The sequence below is a fragment of the Danaus plexippus genome, assembly GCF_018135715.1.
Source record: "Danaus plexippus chromosome 13 unlocalized genomic scaffold, MEX_DaPlex mxdp_15, whole genome shotgun sequence".
Lineage (NCBI taxonomy): Eukaryota > Metazoa > Arthropoda > Insecta > Lepidoptera > Nymphalidae > Danaus > Danaus plexippus.
The window spans coordinates 714,072-736,928 of NW_026869849.1; the positions used below are offsets into that span (position 1 = coordinate 714,072).

The 22,857-nt window shown below is 34.8% G+C and overlaps 4 protein-coding genes across 4 annotated transcripts in view; 2 read left to right on the top strand and 2 right to left on the bottom strand.

Annotated features, from left to right (window-relative positions):
* LOC116769893 (cell adhesion molecule DSCAML1) overlaps positions 1 to 6,047 on the bottom strand; it is a 36,053-nt gene extending 30,006 nt beyond the window's left edge. The window contains exons 1-2 of the mRNA XM_032661085.2: positions 5,833 to 6,047; positions 5,597 to 5,748 (exon numbers count right to left, since the gene is read on the bottom strand). Of these exons, the coding sequence (XP_032516976.2) occupies positions 5,597 to 5,748; positions 5,833 to 5,881 (201 nt within the window). The 5' untranslated portion in view covers positions 5,882 to 6,047. The remainder of the gene's footprint in view (positions 1 to 5,596; positions 5,749 to 5,832) is intronic.
* A 153-nt stretch (positions 6,048 to 6,200) lies between these two features.
* Positions 6,201 to 18,760, top strand: LOC116770036 (kinase suppressor of Ras 2). The gene is made up of 18 exons (XM_061527744.1): positions 6,201 to 6,502; positions 7,786 to 7,923; positions 8,448 to 8,586; positions 9,055 to 9,171; positions 9,451 to 9,592; positions 9,908 to 10,013; positions 10,423 to 10,601; positions 10,851 to 10,933; positions 11,120 to 11,409; positions 11,752 to 11,902; positions 12,022 to 12,123; positions 12,238 to 12,362; positions 14,443 to 14,619; positions 14,947 to 15,132; positions 15,522 to 15,655; positions 15,851 to 15,982; positions 16,147 to 16,276; positions 16,420 to 18,760. The coding sequence occupies exons 1-18, from the start codon at positions 6,338 to 6,340 to the stop codon at positions 16,570 to 16,572; spliced, it is 2,649 nt and encodes an 882-aa protein (XP_061383728.1). The 5' UTR covers positions 6,201 to 6,337; the 3' UTR covers positions 16,573 to 18,760.
* LOC116769905 (exosome complex component RRP40) lies at positions 17,107 to 19,715 on the bottom strand. The gene has a single exon (XM_032661101.2). It carries the CDS (start codon positions 19,576 to 19,578, stop codon positions 18,868 to 18,870), a length of 711 nt encoding a protein of 236 aa, XP_032516992.1. The 5' UTR covers positions 19,579 to 19,715; the 3' UTR covers positions 17,107 to 18,867.
* LOC116770365 (probable RNA 3'-terminal phosphate cyclase-like protein) lies at positions 19,714 to 22,487 on the top strand. Its single transcript, XM_061527636.1, has 6 exons — positions 19,714 to 20,304; positions 20,727 to 20,912; positions 21,227 to 21,396; positions 21,474 to 21,608; positions 21,778 to 21,948; positions 22,256 to 22,487. The coding sequence occupies exons 1-6, from the start codon at positions 20,013 to 20,015 to the stop codon at positions 22,451 to 22,453; spliced, it is 1,152 nt and encodes a 383-aa protein (XP_061383620.1). The 5' UTR covers positions 19,714 to 20,012; the 3' UTR covers positions 22,454 to 22,487.
* Positions 22,488 to 22,857: the final 370 nt, after the last annotated feature.

Below are 22,857 nucleotides of genomic sequence, written 5' to 3' on the forward strand. Positions count from 1 at the left end.
TAATACTAAAGGTTAAAACAATAAAGTTTCCCTAAAACCTTTGATGTGGCTGACGAATGTTCGTAAGGGTGTTATAATCTTCTATTATAATTGTCAACATCTATTAATGAGCGAGGTTAATGAAAGACTAAAGGGTAAAACCGCAGGCTAATTTAAATTTCACAACGAGCAGACATTTTTGGTGGGTAGTTAAAGATTTATATGTTACTCTCACAGCGCCCGGCTTGCATTACCTGGCAGGTAATTAATAGTACCCTTACCACCGGTTTGTATACCAAACTAAATACAGGTACTTTATAGTGACTCGTACATTAATCTTCGCACATGATCATATCAAGTGAACAAATGAATAACTTAGTTCGAGTTTGGAACGACGATGAAAGCTCGTAGTTTGAATACAGATTTTTTTTGTCAATTAAAATAACAACATGCATATATTTCGTATAATTACGTAACATTGAATATATAATTTAATAAGTCATAATTTTAAATTTATTATTACATTCATGAGCTTTTTTTTCTGGTAATAAAATATCGTAAAAGTGCTTCTGGAAATTAGGAGAAGGAAAATTATATATAAAAAATAAAGGGCTCCAATATCCGGTTGAGTATTCTTATGGGGGCTGTTACTGAAGGCTGGAATGTATTTAGTTACAAATATAATACAAGACACTTACTTTTAACAGGTAATAATTTCAAACCATCGTCAATACTTTCTGATTCAACCTAGTGCCATACGTATTACTAAATAACTATAAGAAATATAAGTAAATTAACTCGTTATAATAAAAATTGCGTCTCCTAAGTTATTTTAGAAGATCCGTGTACTAGACTAATTGTATCAAAGTCTCTCGGTCTGGTGAGTCTGACATCGTTTTAACAAATAGACTACGACGAGACTAACTCAATAATTTCATTATTAAGGGCATGTCATAACTACATAAAAATATGTGTGTATATATATTGAATTTAAGATTTTTGAGATTCGACTTTCTATTTGGCTTCACGAATGTGATTTTTTTAATAGATTTTTATTTTAAAATTCTAAGTCTAAAGAACTGCATTCAATTTAAAAAGATCTCATAGTTAGAACAATATACAAGTCTTGATTAATTTGTCATGAATACATTCGGTAAATACAGTAATTCTTTCTTATTAAACAGGGTGTATGTACGTAAAAATTAATCGAGACGATCAGTGAAATGTTACAAAGACGTCAGGCCAATCGTAGACGTAAATTGTAGTGTCTTTATTAATGCATCCGACCTTGTCACAGCGAGCTGAACACTGAACCGCTGTAGAAAACCTTTGGGGGAACTTAAGTCACTTGAGGTGGACGAGTATTCTTACTATAGATAACATTTCTGTATAACTATAAGGTTCATGATGACTTGCATAATCATGCAAATTGTTTTCGTTGATCGAGTACAAAAAAAATTTTAATCTATGAAACTCAGCTTTTCTTGCAAATTTATTAGAGAATCCATTTTGGTTTATTAATGTTCTAAGTCGTGAACTACATTCCATGACCGTTCCCTCAATGCCAGTGGACAGTACGAGGGTGAATCCGGTGCAATCTGGTCAAATCTGATTTGAACTCACACTCGCTGAATTGGAGATAATCAACTCGTATTCCCCATTAATATTTCGTCTCACTCTCCTGTATATAAAAACAAAGAGACGGATATAATACACAGCGCTATGCAAGTGCTCGTATATTCTTGAAAATTGGGTAACGGAATTATTCAATTGGCTGATTCTAAAAATGACATTGTTTGTTCGAGTTGTTTGTCTTCTTATAATTCTAGAACAAATAAAATTTTTAAATCGTAAAAAAAAAAATATATAAAAATTTCCAGCGGACTTTTGTTGTCCGTTACTGCGCGGCATTTCTGAACGTTACATTCTTTAAAATCAACTCAATATTAAAAAAAAAAACAACAAACAAATATAAACGTAAAATGTAATAAAGGAATTAAACAAAAAAAAAAACATATAGATAAAAATTATTAAGTTCAAAAATAGTTCTGAATAGAATATGAAGACTTATCTTTTTCATATTCGTCTTACATGAGAGAGGAATTATCTCTGACGTCTGTTAAAAGACATGACATCTCTATGACAGAAATCCTGGACCACAAAGGTTTTTCATTTCACGCAAAAGTAGTTAATGTTGTATAAAAGAGTGCTATATATTCCCTGAATCTTCCTGTTCCTTATCAAATCTATTGTAGTTATATAAACTTTTTAATTCGATTAAATGTCCATAATTTCAGTTTGATTAACTTAAAGTTGTTGGGAACTCTAAACAGTTTTTAATAATGTAAGTAATGTCCAAAATTATTTAAAATGTATCTTATTGTGTTCATTAGTTAATATTAAATACATATTTCAAATAACTCCACAAAAATATATAAAGAAGTATGTGAATATACATGTGAGGTATAGCACGAAATAAAGAAACGAATTCAGTTTCAATTTAGAACAGCTCAACTATAAAAAGTAAAAGATACGTTTCGTACCAACTGATGGAACTGTCGGCTGGAACCGAAAAGAATACCAATCGAATTCAGAAAAGAGACAAGCGTATAAATTGACAGCGAGAAGAAAGTGTTTTGGATACAAGGCTTTTGAGTATCGAACTACGAAAAAGGTTTTAATGAAAATTAATATCGATATTAATAACTTGAGATTTACTGCAGTTTTATTTGTTTCCATGAAATGTTTCTAACATTATTTCTAATTGAGATAATTGGAAGCAACGTTTTCATAAAACTTGTAAATAACTTTGAAAAAAAAAGTATTATAAACCTATATGTATATATCTGCGCACTTTTGAATATATATATAATTGCTTTTGAAAAACACTTGATGTCGTTTATATTGTGAAGTAGTATATATAGTTATATAGATATAAGTCATTTCATTTCATAATTAAGCGACGGCAAAAGTAAGTTCTAAAAAAAAACACCTAGTAAACTGAAGAGAAGGCTCGGGACGAGCGTTGAGGACCGTTAATACAATGATGCTTTACTCTCTGCTTTTTCTACCATATTTCGATTGGATAAAAAAACAAAAACTAACAAATAAAAAAGTAAAATGTCTTTTATTTTACAACCAAAAAAGTAGAAAAGACATAAGTACATTACACAATTATTGCTTTACCAAGAGCATAGTGTGTATTTGAAAAAAGCTTTCACATACAAATAAAACACGAGCGAAATAATTGATCAAAAATATTTTATGAATTTTAAATGACGGTAGCGTTAAGCAAAACAGATTAAATTACTCGCATCCACCGCGTTCGTGATTCCTTTAACTATAGGTATTATTTAAGCAACAATTAAAATTAACAACTTAATGCAGTTATATTAAAAAAATATATATGAAAAAACCAGCGACGATAGCCGCATTGGAATTTGTTTTTAATATTATATTTAAATATTCGAATACGTTTTTCCAACAGCGATCTGTGGCAAAGGAAAACAATGTAATCTGTTCCCAACATACAAAGCAAGTAGAAACAATATTTGGTCATGGCATATAACCTCACCTAAGGTAAATTTTAACAGGTAATATAAATTTACTTTTTACACGCAACAATAGCCCTATAAAATCACGTCGGTATGCAAATGAGCCTTCAGAACCGGATGTGGGGGCAAGGCAGAGCTCGGGAAATCAATAAATACACTTGGGAAACTCTTGCACTTTTATTACTTTATATTTTATAGCAGGAATGAGGTATAAAAATATCTGAAGACTCTTTGAAACACTGTCGCGTGAGTTCGCATAATGTCCAATCATTTTCACAGAGTATATTAGCTACAGTTAAGCAATCAGATAAAATGACTGATATTATCTGTGTAAATAGATTCATTCGGGGCGAAGCGACCGAACTCCCGGACGGAGAGAAGTTTTTGCAAAAGACCTCTTTGTATTATTTCAACATTGCACATTTATTAGATCTTTTTTATTATATTTATCTAATTGCGTAATAAGCAAGATTTTTCGTATGTCATCATAAAAGATTAAATAAAGTTTATTTTAATATTATCTACATATACGTACATATGTGAACGTCCTGGCAACCGATATAAAAAAAAACTAAACAAACCAGATTTGAAATTGGAACAATTAACAATTCAAGTAAATTTACAAGAAGTTATGTTGTTGTTATTAAGTTATGAATATAAGAAATGAAATGTGTTTTTATATATTTAAAAATACTACATACAACACGGCGTTAGCGTTTACATAGTTCAAAGTTCAAACTTTACAAATTGCGCTTCGGATCAAGGTTTTAAGATCGAATATTGGCTATTACCTTAACTAACACAGAATTTATTCAATTCTATTACCCTCTTTTACATTTTTGTTTATTCATTTTGTTGAAATAATATCGATTAAAGATATCGATAAATAGACCTGATTGTTATTAGTTGAATTAAATTCATCTTTGTATTAAACATATCACAAACTACACGCGCAGCTATAAATAGTACAGCCTCCCAATAAAGACGTCTTCCAATTCACTATACGTCATACGGCCACATCCGGCGACACTATTGTTAAAGTACTTATACATTGCTAGAGATAAACGTTTTTATATGAATTACGTTGTCATTGGTTGTTATTAATTTTCCTTATGACGGTAAAAAATTTAATATATTTTTTAAAATATTTAAAATGTGTATTTTTATTTTACGTCTACTCAAAAATGCAATTTCCATTATTTGAAAAGCACTGTTTACAAAACGTTTTAGATAATGAAACCTTTGTGGGAGATAGTTCATTTGTTTTTGAACGTCAGTTGAATTAATTTAATAACACTTGTAGATACTGTTTTAGAACGATAATTATAGTAATTATATGTATATATTTTGTTCGAAATTCAAAATTTTCATTTTAACAATCTCGTAACATTTCCAGTACATTTGATAAAGGAAGTCTTCGACAGATTCTTAACAAGATAAGTTTTAATAACCGTCTTTCTAAGAAAATTAAATTTCCCGTCAGTCTCGTCCAAAAATTTTAATCGACCGGAAAATTGTATTTGTGTAACTTAAAATATTTAACTATCACTAATACGAAGCCGGTTTTATTTTTATTGTTTTATTATATTTTCCTCATCAATATTTGTTTCAGTGCATTTAAAATTGCACAAACATTTTAATTAACTGCTCAATAAAAAAAAATATGGCATTTCAGACTGTGAATAAAATAAAATTAATAATCCGTTTTTACTTTGGTTGGCGTAAAACTAAAAGTACTTAATTTTTTTTTTAATCTAAAAATAAAGATTTTCTGAATCAAAGGCATATTGTATTGATCATTATCGTGTTGCCCATACAAGGCAATCTTATAAAAACTTATATAACATAATTAAAAATAATATTTAAAGTTCAGGGTCGATTTTAAGTTTTAATAATAGTCGTGTATTGGCGCCTTCTGCTTCACTTATGGAATAAAGTCGGACCCTATAAATATGTCAAATTATATAACTAAATCTTTTGTAATAGGTACATCTATTGTTCTTAAAGTCTAATTTGTGGAGATATGTCTTGTATATATTTATATAAAAAATTTTCAAACTTACCAGAACCTCATGGTGTGTGCGGTTGCCTCTGTGGACCCAGAGGACGTTGGTAGGTGGTACAACCAGAAGACCACCACAAGGTATAGTTACATTGGTTCCCTTGTCTGCGGCCACTTGCCGAATTTCCACTTCCTCGCCAAAAACCCGTGAAACTATCGCAGAACACAGATAATGACTATATATATTTTTTTAATATATTTATTACATGTTTTCGAAATTGATTTTAATTTATTTACCTTCTACTCCAAAATATAAAAGAGGTACCAATATATTTTTAAGAAACATCCTAATATTTCTACATCTAAACTCTAAAAAAGAAAATCCACAACCACTATCTAATTGTGAGGTAAAAAGATTTTTTTCTAACTAGTTTATTACATTACACGGAATTAACGACGGAAGGCGAAATAATAGGAAATAAACCTCACAACAAACGTCTTTACTCCATTGGTTAAAGTCATAGACTAAACATATGTCAAAATCAACATAACATCATAGTTGCCATTTAAAAGCTTCTTGGAAACTACGGTAGGAATGTTATAAACAGCTGTCAAATTGTCTATTCTCCGACAGTGGTTGGCCATAGACAAGAATATAGATTTTCTTCGGACATGGCCGCTGTATCGGCAATACAACACCTGCAATGTTTTGTATACTCATATTCATTTTTTATAATGAATAAAGAGTTTTTTACATATAAGTAGTGATTAGAGGATTGTGTATAGTGCTGTGATATTTGTAATGGATGCAGATAGCGAAAACGAAAAAAAAAGAATCCGTGATGCAATTCAGATGATAGAGACCATTCAGTCGATGATAGACGTTTCAGCAGACAGGCTCGAGGGCTTGAGAACACAATGTTCAACGAGTGCGGAGCTGACGCAGCAGGAGATCCGGACACTGGAGGTAGGAAGCCCGTACTTATTTCAATAGGCTGTGTTATGGAAACAAGACATGCCCTTGAACAAATTGCTAGATCTAAGCTTCAAGGCCTCGAAATCCAAGGATGACAGTGAATAGTTCACTACCGTTGTAGAAAGTATGGGCGCGCGCATACTCAACCTCGAAATTTACCTGCCCTATTATTCGTTTTAGAAAGTTGTAATAAACATACTACGATGTTTGTATTAGGTAATTTGACGTATTTTAGCTGTTCAGTTGCCAACGATGGTTAATGCTCTAGTTGTCTGATACTGGACATGAATGTAAAGGTCTTTGCAACATAATTTTCATTCAGAAATATCATATTAAAGCTAATTAAAGTAGGTTAAGGTTCCTATTTCATGGAAAATACAATTTGAATTCTTTTGTTCAACCAGAATATAGTATGAAGTATACTTGGGTGGTCTTACACTTGTTTGTTGTGATATACTATATATTTATGGTTCTGTCTCACAATGGAATCTAAAGATATTCACAGAGCCTTATCAGTAACAATAGTAGATTGTATTCTGTAATATTTATTAATTTTTTATAGAGATTTAAACAAAATATATTTCTTATAAAACAAATAAGTACTTCCTTCATTCTGTATATAGTGAAAAAATATATATTTAGGTTTTAACATCTTATAAATAATACATAATTATTACTATTTAATACATCGAAACTATAATTTACAATTGAATTATTATTGAATAAATCAATAGTTTTATTTGCACACTTATCAGTAGAAGAAATCTGGTTGCAAACTAAAATTATCACATTGTAAAATTATTTTTTACTTAACCCAAAGTTAAAATTATACTTTAACATATTAAAATAAAAAATTGGTGATTTTTTTGTGTTTACATAAACACAAAATATTATATAAATCTTTGTTCCATGAACATTTATATAGCCATTAATATTAATAAGTTATTTAAATGATTTGTATTTTGCTTACTGTTATGTGACTCAGAAAGTTGTTTGAATGTTATGTAATGACGATCGTTTGTTGAATCTATCTAGCACATTATATTTTTGTTATGACAGAGGTACATAAACAAACCTGTGGAAAAATGTTGATAAAATTGTCACTCTCAAACAAAATCTACTTAGTTTATAATCTGGTATCAACAAAGTAGTTTTGTAGTGTAATAGTATAGTTTCTTAAAATTGATATTGATTAAAATTAATAAAAATACCATAGTTTTAAGATTATTTATATATGGTGATAAAAGAAGTTAAATAGAAGATTTATTCTTCAGGGAAAGCTGGTGAAGCATTTCTCGCGACAGCTGGTGATCAAGGCCCAGTTCGTGGAGGAGATCCAACGAGAGCTCGGACATGTGCCGAGTTTGAGACAGTGGCTGAGAGTTGTAGGGCTCAGTGTTGATGCTATAGAGGTGATGTATAGTTTTGTATAACAATATTATAAATTTTGTTTAAAGGAAATATTATTTATTTTATATTATTGAAATGGTAGCAAAAGGTAAACCTTATTCCTTATTATGATTATTACTCAAAATTAGCACAACAATCAATATGTGACAAGACCGTATAACAAATTACAAATCTCTGTTTTAATTATACTTGTATGACTAACTTTTGAAACAAGTAAGTTAAATTTGGTTTCAACCACAATCAAAACGCCTCTAGTTTACTCAGTTTAAATTTGTGCATTATATTTTTATCATTCATATAGGCTGTAAGAAATTAATATGATACAATAAATTAAATCTTTTGCAATTTTTCTCATGTAATTTTTTTCTCTTATCATAAAAATAGCATTTTTCAAAAAAAGTATTACCGGCCTGCTCTACTCCCTTCGCCAGTAACTCAATACACGAGATATTTTAAACATATTTTTTCAAGAACTTAGTGTACTGAGTGGTAACCTTAAACTCATTCTCTACTTATATGTTTTCAGTCGGTGTTATCTCGTGTGTCATCTCTGGAACTGCTCCGTGATCGCTCAGAACATGAGCTGCGAGCGATGCTGTGTGGGGCCAGGGACGAGGAAGTCCGCAGGCTCTGTAGAGCAATGCAAAGACTCAGGACATATACAGGTGGGAAGGATATGAACAATTACGCTTTTCATCCTTCTCTATGTGGACAAAAGTCTTTTTCTTGTAGAATTAATCTTTAATGTAATACATAATGAGATTTATCAAACACTTAACATGGAAGTAAATTCATTCTTATACATTTAGTTCCTAAAATAACTTTAATACATATTGTGTGTTGTATGAACAGTTTGAATAGTCGAACCAGAAAAATCCACTTGTAATCTAAATGGAGATAAGAATAAATTATTAAACAAAGCCTTAATATGACTGTGTTTTATGAAAATATGTACTAAAGTAATTTTTAAGTGAGAAATATCTTTGAGATTAGTGTTAGTCATGTAAATCAATGAATCATTGCTAGTGTAGTTAGTTTTCTCCACACTATCTTCCATATCCTAGATAACATCTGACTCAGTTCTATTTACAGGAGTTTCAACCATTGTAATGTGTTAATTTATATCTTTCCAGAGGCTTTGGCGCGTGGCGAAGGATCCGCGGAACTGCCCCTATATTGGGACTCGTGGGAGAGACACGTGCGAGGCTCACCCAGGGCCAGGGACGACAGGAACAACGATAATAAGAAGGGTAGGGATAATGTTGGAGAGTTAAATGTACACATAAATGTGTCTACCATTCAACACACGACAATAATAAACAACACTTATTATTGACAACATTGATCTACTGATGAGTAAATAAAAAATCTATTTACAATTTAATACATATATATATATATATATATATATATATGTGTGTGTGTGTGTGTATGTATATATGTATGTTCTATCAGCAATAGATATATTAATTTGTATTTAATTACAAAGTATGTCTGTAATGACAATAGTATTGTTAACTATGGAACAGGCGGTAAATCTCCCACGACGCCCATCAACAAACGCAAGCAGAACTCTCACCTGCCCGCACCACCAGCTCAACCCTCGTCACTCACCAAGTCCAGGTCACATGAGTCCCAGCTGTCTGTGAAGCCGGATACATCGGACCACAGGTACCTTTCTAACACCAGAATTTATATTGACTTAACAATACTTTAACTGAAATAAAAATATACAATGAAAAATTGTTTGCCTCGGCCTCAAGTGTCTCTACTATACTGTTCTGTTCACATGCTGTTTGCTCCACTAATGGAACATCACGTCCTCATTGAATTCAGTGTATCAGACGTTATGTGTGTCAGTCATGAGGTACATATAGCTGTTAGGAATCCAATACATATAGCTGGCACTGCGATTCACCAATAGAAGCTGTCAATACTACTGGTTTAGTGATTATTATTGTATTCATATATACATGTATGTTACAGTGATAACAGTCAGTCTTCGGCCGCCGTGTGTGAGGTGTCGGAGTCGCCCCCGGGCTCCCCTAGAGACCCCGACCCCGACCCACCGCCTCGATACTACACCAACACGGTCGGTACTAAGACACACATACTAATACAACTCCGATACTTCAGTAAATGAACGTAAATGTCTTACCACAAGTTTCTTTGGAACTGAAATCAAACTAAACACGCCGTGGCTGGTTTTTCATTAATATATCTGCGTTGATAATATCACATGTAAACACTGGGAACTACTGTTGTTACGTTAAACAACGCCCACTACCGGTGAACAGTATATAGACAAAATTCATATACAGAAGACGATTGAGGGCAATTCCGTAAAGTTCTACTCCAAAGTACGACATTATACTGTTCATTATATATATGTATTTATATATAGTACTAAAATGTAAATGCCATGGATATGCTTACAAGTCTGTCTGCTCTATGCACTTGTTGATACCACCTGGATGTAAACTGCCCCCTCCCCTCCGCAGATTCCCCCTCCCGCGCCCCGCTCGCCCCGCACGCCCACCGTGAGCGGCTGTATGGCCCACGACATCGCCCACCGGTTCACCAAGACCTTCAACATGATAGCCACCTGCGACTACTGTGACAAGCAGATGCTCTTCGGCAGCGGCTTGAAGTGTAAAGAGTGCAAGTTCAAATGTCATAGGTCAGTGTCCCCTACTGTGCTAGTAATGCGAAGCTCTGTGACTGTACATAGATGTCCGTTGGCCTTCCACTTGAAAGGCACTGAACCGATTCTGATAAAGCTTTTCATTTATATAACCTGGACATCATAGCTATAGTTTATCTCCGTATTCTGTGTACTTTGCAAGAAATATTGTTGTTCGTGATATGAGAGCGTTGGGTTAGTTGTTATTGTTAACCGTAGAAGTAAGTCGAGTCGTTTCGGTTCCAGGGATTGTGAGAGTAAGGTTCCTCCATCGTGCGGTCTGCCTCCAGAGTTCGTGACTGCCTTCAAAGAAAAATTTCACAAAGACGGTACAGTCAGCTTTATAATATTCATATATTAATTTCAATATTCAATATAAATATTCTAATAATGTATGTGGAGTGATTTTGTTAATATACGATAAAGTAAAACTTATTTTCAGATCCTAAGCGTATTTAATTTAAAATTTTTGAAAAAAAAATATTCAGTGTATCAAGATATGATATGATACGCAGGTGGTCTGTACCTGACGTCCGTGTCGTCAGGCCGCACGCTGATACCCTCACTGACTCCTCTCAGACGCCGACCGCCGCCCACCGCCCATCATCATGCGGTAAGGCTGTCTCACACTATGATAAATGAATCTGTATATGATATGGCCTCTATATCTATTGTATGCTTAGGGCTCGCGTCTTCCACATCGGCGAGACAGGGTTTCGGTAATGCCTTAGAAGTAATATTTATATACTATGATGTTCGGAGGTCTATAAAACAAAACTATGAAAAGTACAGCTTTCAAATTCAAGTGGCATTTAAATTTTAAAATGAAATTATATTTTTCGGATATACTTTGGGTTTTGTTTGAAATTTTCCCGGCGTTTCGATTACAGCAGCCGTGATCGCGGGCAGACGAGGCGGAACTACCTTCATATAATATAATAAAAGCGTGCACCCATAACACAGCTTCATTTGTGCAGTCGGGAAAATGTTAGATATCAGTATGACAGAGACGAAACTCCCGAGCATTCCATGGACTCACCGTGCGGGTGTCGGGTCCATTAAGCACCTCTCTACCCGACCAAGTTCCGAAAGAGCCAATTTGCTATAAAAAAAGTATACTAAATTAATGATTTGCATCTGTGGGCAGGGTAACCCGGATTCATCATCGAACACGTCCTCGTGTAACAGCTCCACCCCGTCCTCCCCCGCGCTGGCCGCCCCCGCGCCCGCGCCCGCCACGCCGCAGGCACACCACCACCACCACCATATAACACTCAAACAGCAGTTCCACTTCCCTGGTGAGTATACCACAGAACAGGAGTCCAGCCGTGGACTGGTGATAGATTCTATGTGAAGTACAAATTCTGATCAAAATATTGACTATATGTGTATATGTGTGTGTGTTTAAAATGTTCAGATGTGAAGCCGGCCGTGTCCAGCCCCAGCCACACGTCCGCGGTGCAGTCCCCGGCGCGCTCGCTCGTTGATAAAGACGAGCTCACAGCCAGCATCAAAAGCGGTCAGTTGCTGTATAATATGGAAAATAGAAGTAGTCCCAGATACTTCTCAGCGCTGTCTGAGACTAACCTAATGTTGTATGTATTTGTTATGTTGTTAATCTGCCGTTTGATAGTACTTGTGTGTTCAGAGATGTCGACACGGTCGGTGGGGACGCCGGTGGAGCGACACGACTCACGACACGACCAGCGACACGACTCCCGACACGACGCTTCCGACCGGTGGCCGAGGCAGAACAGTGTGAGTAGACTAGTCAATTCCGAGTTCCTCGGTTAATAAAACATTCTAAAAGAAATTTTTAAATGGGCCTATTAGTGATACGGCTGTAGACGGCTGTTGTGGAATTTTAATCTCGCAGCGTTTGATCACCGACTCGCATCATCTTGTCAGCTAGATCTGCTTACTCTCCTCGACGCCTCGCTCTCTACTCTATGAATATACTAATACAGCCTAACCTAATATTTACACCTAAAACTACTTGTGTCCGTCCAATCTTAGTGTATGGAATTATCTTCAAAGACAATATTGTAATTGCAATAAAAAAAGATGAGCATAATGGGAAATGTCGTCTCCACACATTTCGTTTGACTGTTGATGTTTCCAGAACATGCACATCAATGTTCACAGCTCTCTGGTACCTTGAGTTGGTCAACATGAAGACCTGGAGACTATACATTATAGAAAATGTTGAAAAAATATTCCAATATCCGAGTGTGTATGGTTTATTTTAAATAATAGTGTAGATTCAACGGTAAGTACACTGTTGGCATCAGGACTCGAGCAGTGACCTGGTGGGTGATGTGTACAAGGAAGGCTATATGTCAGAGAGAGTTCGGTGCCAACCCCGAGGTATAGCAAGACATGCCAGATCTTACCGAGCTACATATGCTCATATAGATGTATAATTCTAAATTCAAATTTCATCTGTATACTTTTATTATATTTACTCTATAGGAGTACACGAGAGTGCTAAACTAAAAAAAAACTCACCTTTTTCAATACATAGTAAATTATTTTAAATGAATGTATTAAATGTGTACCGGGCGTCTGTCGGGGCCGCGCTGCTCCGTGGCGTGTAATGAAAGCTCTTGAAAGCTGTCGGATCCGCGAGATAGGTTTATCAGCGGCAGATAAGCGTCTATTTATAGCCGGCCGCCGCCCGCCCCCCGCCGCCCGCCGCCCGCCGGCACCCGCGCTGCGATATGCGGCTCCTTGTAGCGCTTCAATGACTCGTGCGGGGTTGAATAAACTATAAGGAACTATATTGTAGACCAGAGACATTTATTTTTTTTTAATATCAGTTTAATATATTTAAAATGTGTTCCTTTCCATTTCGTTCGTTGTAACTATATTTTGATGAATGCGCGAATGATTCATACGCGGTCGTCCGAGGCTGCAGTCTGCCGGAGTCGTTCCGTCTGTCTCGTGTTTGTGTTCGTCAAAGCCCCATTCGTCTCGGGTCGCCCGCCTGCTGATGGTCTTCTTATGTTTCGGGTCGTCTCGTGTAGTTAATGAGTTTTTTGTCGTGTTTCAACAGCAATGACGTCATTCAAACATCACCGCAGGATATTTGAGGAAGTATGACTTGAGCCTTTGTTTATTGTTTGACGACTGAACATAAATGTAGTTACAAGATATTGTGGTTTACTTGATAACATTTTTACTCTTAACTTGCCTTGTATCATCGTTAAATGTTCTAAATATATTTTAGTTTGCTACGTCGATATTGTTTTTCTGTCTTAGAATGAATATATGAAACAGAGTTTTTTTTAATCACATCGGGGGTCAAGCTACAGGAAGTTGTCTTTTCTAAGACAAAATAGCACCAAAAATCTTTTTATTCTGTGCTGAATAAAAACCGCTACCCATCACAATGGCCCCTTATCATACAACTTCCATCGCTCTGTACCAAACAACATATAAATAATAATATGACGATACATTATCAGGATTTAACAAGAGTTCGTTATTATATTGAAACCGGATATATGTTTTACAGTGAAACATGTATCCGGAGATTAATATAGGATTTTGTTCAGTATGAACACTGGAACCAAACCATCGCTGAGCAATTCGTGACACGTAGCTTCGTTCTGTTAGTGTTTAAGTTTTGGGCCTTTAAAAAAATCTATTTATATATTTTAATAATACAACCGTCGGATTTGGAAGTTGGAATGAGACTAACTGAGAGTTGGGGGGAAATCTAGACACTGACACGCTAGGAAATATGTCGAATAAGCAATTAAGGAGCAAAGCATTGCTTTAACAGTTCGATAGTTGTATCTTATAGATTGTTGATGGTTTTTTTTCCATCGCCCAGTTGTCCATGAAGGAGTGGGACATACCTTACGACGAGCTCAAGCTGTTCGAGGTGATAGGAACAGGTCGCTTCGGGACGGTCTACAGGGGCAGCTGGCACGGAGCGGTCGCCGTGAAGCTGCTGCACGTGAACGCTCTCAGCGACCACACCGCGCCTCTGGACACCTTCAAGCACGAGGTAGGACGCGTGAGACGGACCACTCGGGTTGCGAGTATATAGGTCTTATATAAATCACCACTAGGCCAACCGCGTTGGATCTCACTTACTTCTCTTTGGTATATAAGTATTAAACAAAAAATATGATAATTGTTAGTTTGTTACATCCGACCTACTAGTTGATATGGTTTTAAACAACGGAATGTCATTTGTTCCTCAAAGAGTAAAAATCAGTTGGTATATTAAGGACGAACAGACGATGGTCTGCAAAGAATTTTAATCATATCTACATTATGAACAGTCTGTTAAAGTTTTATATATATATATAACTTGTTCTGGATTTCTCAGGTGGCGACCTTCAGGAAGACTCGCCACGAGAACCTGGTGCTGTTCATGGGCGCGTGTATGAAGCCACCTCGCCTGGCCATCGTGACGTCACTGTGTAAGGGCATGACGCTGTACACACACATCCACCTCAGGAAGGACAAGTTCACCGCCAACAAGAGCGTCATCGTCGCACAGCAGATATCACAGGTGAGCACCTCCGTGAGACCTGCGCGGTGCGCCCGCTTTGGCAGAATTATGTAGTGCGGCAATAAAATACTAGCTTTTAAAACTCCTTACAGTCCCCACCATTGATCACTTACACTATGAGAAACTATAACCCAAGTTAACTAAGATACTAGGCCCTACGTTTCATTGGCAAGGTTCTATATAAAGTCGAAAGGAAGTAGTCTTCAGACTTGAACCCTAGAACGTGACTCATCCACATTATACGCTCACTGCTAACTTTATGTGTATACATATGTATAAGGTGTTATTAAATTTAAAAAAAAGACACTTTTATACTCGGTCGGAGAAAATAATGTTGTTTACATTGGAAGAAAAAATATATTTAAAAATAAATATCTATAACATTGCAGGGCATGGGTTACTTGCACGCTCGGGGCATCGTGCACAAGGATCTGAAGACGAAGAATATATTCTTGGAGAATGGAAAAGTCGTCATCACAGACTTCGGACTGTTCAGCGTCACCAAGCTGTGTTTCGGCAACAAGTAAGGGCGACATAGGTTTTATATCTGATCTTATATGTGATAATGAGGAATTTGACATGTTCACTGCTTGTTCTGTCGTGGGAAACGGCGTGGGCAAGCCTCGGATCTAAAGATACTGTAAAACTTCACAATTATATTATTTAATATGATAATATTTAATTTACCATATTAATATTCTCCCTCCCCTTCCACCAGCGCCCGTGGCGACAGCCTCGGTATCCCTCCGGGCTGGTTGTGTTACCTGGCCCCGGAGCTGCACCGCGCTCTGAGACCCATTGCCAGCCTTCACCTGCCATTCTCCAAGGCCACAGACGTCTACGCCTTCGGGTAAGACGGAGGACAGACATACACACACACATATAATAATATACGCACGTTCACATATATACACATATATATTATTAAGTAATTTCCATAAATTGTAAGTCCCAACACTAAGTCATACGTTGTTTGGTAGTGAAAGCTCTTAGACAGCAATAATTACATTACAGCACTGTATGGTACGAGCTGCTGTGCGGTGAATATCCCTTCAAGGGCCAGCCTCCTGAGGCGGTCATCTGGCAGGTCGGCAAGGGAGTGAAGCAGTCCTTGAACAACATGCAAGCCTCTAGAGATATCAAAGTACGTGTAGTTTTAGAATGATATCTCATAATACATGATACATTCGCTAAAATATCGCGAATTTTGTTTAGACCCTAACCTGTTGTTATAAAACTAAGTGCATATAGATTAAATAAGAATAACACTTTTATATTAATTTCCAGGACATCCTTATGCTGTGCTGGGCTTACCGATCAAGTGAGCGGCCAGACTTTCCGCACTTGTTGTCAACTCTGGAGAAGCTGCCAAGGAAGAGACTGGCTCGCTCGCCCTCACATCCTGTTCATCTGTCACGATCAGCTGACTCAGTGTTCTGAGACATGGTGTGCTGTAATGTACTTCATCAGAGGCACCGGCTCGTGCATCCCTCTGTGATTTACTTAACCTGTGCGACCCCAGTGATCTTATGGATACTTTTTAGACGTCTGTGTCTGTCACAAAATCGTTTATTCCTATCATTTCAGGAGTCGCCCTGCCTAAGTCCCAGAGTGACAGTGTGATTGTATTGCGAGATAATTTAAACGTAACCCACTCAAGATTCTGTGAAGCTAGTTGATAGTTGTTTGTTTTTATTTCTGGCTGCAATCAAACATAGTGAACGATTTATACATTGAACATTGTATTGATTAGAGAGAAACCGTGGATCATGCTAGTATTTCAATAAAATAGATTTAATAGCTATCATTAGATTATCAGGGACTTCAATTAATATTCAAAAAGTTTAATTCTCCTCTGAAAACTATTCAATAATTATAAGAGTTATTTATAAAAATGCTAACGGAAGAGAAAATACAGAGAAACGGTCAATTGAAAGATCTTACCTATCTTAATGATGTTTTTTCGGAGAGCAGTTATTTACTATTGCTATACTATAAGTAACAGACGGGTAAACTGTATACTTAGAAGAAATTTAAATATAAAAGGCACTTTATTATAAGAAGCCTGCGCTACGTTTACACTTGATCCAGAAGAGGTACATTCTTAACTTTGAACTGTAAGTCTTAAGAGAGAAACTTGTGGTAATATTCAAGAGCGTTTTTATAATAAAACTAAGTAAGTAATTCACAATATTATTATTTAATTTGAAAAAATCATAATATATTAATAATATGAACTGATATTGATTTTGTATGCATGCAATTATTACTCTGCCTGTAACCAGATGAATGTTTTGTGGTGTGTCACATCTGTGCCAGGTGTGAAGGTAGCCGGGCCGTGATCTCCTGATTGTCTATAGATTATATTATATTTTCATATATAAAATAAATTCGACTGTTCATAATGTAAATATTGTATAGAGTCAACACTGTGATGTGTAAATATCGATGTCACCGTAACCGTTCTAGTATCAACCTTATTTATTACACCAGTATTCTAACGAGCAGTGTTTTATTTGTTACGTGTATAGTTTAAAAATTGTTTGAATTTGATCAATAGCAAGTAGTCATTTAACACATTAATAAATTATGATGTATTGATAACCGATTTATTTCTATTGTATAGAAATGATTTTAATTTTCTCTGTATATAATTAATGATTTATCCGTTGTGTGTAAATAACACTAGATATGTTTGCCGTTGAAATAAACTTTAAGATTATCTGATCTAAATCATTGCTGTAAATCACGACTGAGCTAGATATCATAATGTATAGAACTTGTATTATATAGTAATAAATTAAAAACAAAATGTACATAAAGAGACATTCCTTCGTAGTTCTGTCAAACATTATAGCTATTTTGTACATAGTCCTGAATTAGTTTTAAAAACGAAATTCTAAATATCGATATAAATTTTTTCCACGATATCTTCCGCGGTTGCAGTAAGTTAAAAACTACAGTTCTCATTATAACTAGTATCTGTTAGAGTATTAAACTGAAGTACTTTTCTTAGAACTATAATCAGGGGATGTTGAATTTCTCCGGAGAGGCTTGCGGTGAGGTCCACTTAGACTGATTTACTATATTGGAGTTAACATTGACCGTACAGAATATTAACATTAATTTCAATGAGGAACTCAAGAAGTATGTTTTTGCTGGACGTATCTGTTATTCCTTTTGTTATCATATAATTTATTTTACTTGATGCATGGATTTTAGTCTCGGGTCTTGTGAATCATATAAATTTAATATTAAAATAGATTTAACCTAAGCTAGTTATTTTATTGTTTAGGTAATAATTTCTGAATTTAATAACTGAAATTTATTCTGGTCAGTAAAGTCCTATTGTATGAGTTATATGATGACACTACTAACTGCCACTGTATATTGTACATAGCGAGTGTGGCTTGTTGATTTAATTTTATTTTTTCCTATTTATTTGAACGGTGAACGGCACAAGTTTATTGCATTGGCTTGAGGAAATGAAGCACATGATATCATAATTCTAAATTGTACATATTCTTTTAAAAAATTTGGCAAATACAAAAATGCTGTCTTAACATAAAAAGTATTACTGCTAAAACATTTAGATTGCGATTTGAAATTGAATAAAATGGAGAAACTATTAATTTTTTCATTGACATTATCCCCATATTTATATAGTGGTTACACATAATATTATCAAGTAAAAACGAACAAGTTTTTTATATTATATTTTAATGAAACTATGCATCACGAAATATGTCCTGCCAATATAGAAGCTATGTTAGAACATATTAGTTTAATTTCTTCATCACTTTGATATTCTGCGCCCAAAATAGCATTACCAAGAGCAATCGTTTCTCTCATGGAGTTAGCTTTGATCCAAATCCTACCATTCATGCCAGCTGCCATCTCAAAAGGCCATTCATTTTTCAAGGACTCAAGCAAGGGGCATGAAGGGTTCAATATTTTTCGTACTAAATTTAAAGAACATTTAAATAAGAATCCATCACTTAGCACGCCTAAGCGTCCTTTTTTTCCATGTGAATCGACACAAACTAACTCTGGTTCCATATCTTTGCTAGCTACCAGCATTTTGGCGTAAACAATATCTCCCATTTGTACCTCAGGCCTGTTCTTTTTTGTAGCTCCTTCGAACGATAAATAGGATAATGCTGCAGTGATACTACCGCCGACGTCTACTCTAAATATGTCACCAGCTTTCTGCACCACAACACCAATCACATTTTCACCCCTTGATGGAACGTACCGCTTTTGGTAACTGTCTACCCAATAAGTACATGGGTTTCGTTTTTTAAGGACTCCAGCTTTTGTGATATACACGCGGTCAAGTTCTCTTCTTAATCCTGGACCTATGATTACTTTTGTTTTTTCGCCGGCCACTGTTATTTCTTCACAGTAATCTCCCGGTAAAACGACATCTCCAATAGAAGCTTTCATTGTTGAAAATGAATCACATAAACTTGTTTCTATTAAAATTTCACTTAACGCATTGTCTGTGTCAGTAAATTGTTGATTTATGTTTACAATTTACGAGCAACACCTGCTATGGGAAATGTGGTCTTTATAGTCATAATTTGACAACTGACATGTGTCTTTGACAGTGTTCATAATAACCAAATTGGATTCTTTATCTAATAAATTTGAAACACTTTTGAAACGACCTTTACGACTCAAAGCCTAAAACAAGTTCTATGAAATAATATATGAAAATTTTAAACAAAAATCAATAAAAAATTATTCAATTTATTAAAAAATTGTTAAAGTAGTTGAACTTTAATTGAAACATAAAGATTTGACATTAGAAAATTAAAAACATCATAGTCCCACGTGCTAAAAGTAAACATACAGTAATAAATGCGAGAACTGTTATAATGCCTGCAATTTTACAAAATGATGTGCTAGTATATAAAGGCAGCAATTTATTTCGCCAAAGATTGCTCCTTGCGACGTTAAGTGGCAGAGCTATAAAGATTGAGGAAATTCGAAGTTCTTTTGATGATCCAGGCTTAAGAGAGTATGAAGTCAATTTAATACGTTTACTGGACAAAATTACAAACGGATCAAGAGTAGAGTTAAGTGAAACTGGAACCTCTTTGTACTTTCAACCAGGAATTTTAATTGGTGGTCAAGTCACCCACAGTTGTTGCACACAGAGAGGTATAGGTTAGTATTAAAAATATGTACTATTATTTTTATGAATAGGCAATACAAATAGTCTTATTGCTTAAAAATATAAAAACTATTTAGGTGTTGTGAAAGTTTGTAAAATCCACATTCATCTTTATATCTTTGAATTACAAACATATTATCTGGATTGCAATATATACACAAATAAAATGGAAATTTACTTTTAAAAAATCGAACATATTAGGATAACTAGAATTTTAAAATGAATATGAGGTGAAAATAAACAAGTATTTAAGAAGATCATTGTTGACTTTTAACAAAAGTGAGTTTTTAACTCATTTTGATAACTCAATATAATTACAGTTTGTGGTTGAATTATTAATGTGTAAATTTTGTTTACATTAAATTTAGAAGTTAAAGATAAGATTAAATTTATTTTTGAATGTATTACATTGCAGGTTATTATCTAGAAGTATTGCTAGCGCTGGGACCATTCTGTAAAGAACCGTTGAATGCTGTACTGCAGGGTGTGACTCATCATGAGTTGGATGTATCTGTTGACAAAGTAAAGTCTGCAGCATTACCAATATTGCTTAAGTTTATATTAGTCGATGACGGCTTGGAACTTAAAGTTGTCAGAAGAGGTGAGATCTCGCAATTTGTGTAATGAATTTATTAATGGCTAAAAAATACATATGGCATACATGTTACGATGCAATATTGTAATGAGTTGATCATACAATTATTAAAATTTTTATAAAATTGAAATAATAATTTCCTAAGATTTAGAAATACAAATGAGACTTGATTTAAATTACAAATTAAAAAAAAAAGCAAACTTATACTTGCTTAAGCTTTATTTAAAAAATTAAACAAAACTAGTAATTAATCAAAGCTATATCATCCCTTTTCTATATTTAAATGTCTTTTTTATATATTCTACTACTATGTAATATAGGAGCTCCACCTTTGGGCGGTGGTGAAATAGTGTTCAAGTGTCCCGTCCGCCGTCATCTCCGGCCACTCCAGTGCAGTAAATGGGGAATGGTGAAGAGAATCAGAGGGGTCGTGTACGCCTTAAGAGTATCACCGACTATGGCCAATAGAGTTGTAGAGGCAGCCAAAGGGGTATGAATAGTTTATATGAGTGTTGATTGATGGATACAGGTTTAAGGCGAGGATTTAAGTCATAATATTATCCACAGGTGATGTTAAACTTCCTCCCCGATGTTTATATAAACACAGACCAGTGTCGTGGAGCGAATGCCGGGAAGAGTCCTGGATTCGGAGTCAGTTTAGTTGCTGAGACTACTGAAAAGACATTTTACTGTGCTGAAGCAGTAAGTATAGTAGAAAAAATGAGTCAATATATTACATCTTATTACGTGTCATAATTAATAAAGAAAATCTCAAAATTTTGGAATAATTTCTACAAAAAAAATTGCCTTTTTAGTTTTAAAAAATTTGTCAAACAGAAAGTGTTTATTAATTTATTTTTCTAACGATCAGAAGTCGGCCGAGGTTGGTTCCGGTGAGCAAACACTTCCCGAGGACTTGGGTCGGGAGTGCGCCCACATGTTGCTGGACGAGGTGCGCCGGGGCGGAGCAGTCGACAGTTCCTTCCAGTGGTTGTTAGCGCTCTGGATGGCGCTCGGACAGAAAGACGTCAGTGAGTGTGTTGTGAGTGTCAGAATACATATTTTTTTATGCTATGGCTTCATTCATACTGGAATCGTGCAACGTTTTGCCAATCTCAACGTTTTTATTTGTTGGACGTATTAAAGTCTTGAGTAAAATACATATTATTTATTAATAAACAAACACTTTAATTTTGTTTTTGTTAGGTAGGAACTCTCAAAGTTGACGATAGATGGCGTTGAAAATGAATTCAATCGTGATATTTTTATAATATCCTTGTAGTTTACAAACTATAAACTAAGTTATGGAAAACTATGTAAAAAGGACAGAAAACATTTTTTTTTGTCAGGTTGGACCCCTCTCTGATTACACGATCAAGTTCTTGCAACATCTCAAAGAGTTCTTTGGCGTGATGTTCAAGTTAGAAGTCCTGAGATCTGAAGACGATGAGAGCTCAGACGAGGAGGACAAGTTCGCGATAGCACAGAAGATTAAAATGACTTGTGTTGGAATAGGATATGTGAATATTAGTAAAAGGACTTTATAATTAAATATAGCAAACTAAAAATAACTAAATATAACTAATAAGATTTTTTTTTCTTTTTATTATGGTTCGTGCTGTTTATTTCCTGTTTTATAATTTCGGTACAACTTTTAATGGCTGACTTTTATGCAGAAATATAGATTACAGAACGGAACGTATTCTATATCCTGTTTAGTATTATATTATTATGTATATGACCGGCAATCAAGGCTAGAGGTTCCTAAGGGTAACAAAAATATGACGAGAGTAGGGACAGTTATTTACATACTAAAAAGTGTTTATTAAGATGTAAAGAAAGGGGAGGGCTACAAAATAGTAAAACAAAAGCCAAGGTGATTTTTATTTGTAGAAATAATTCAAGCATGATAGATAATTCAAAGATAGATGATAGTATTATGAACAACGTA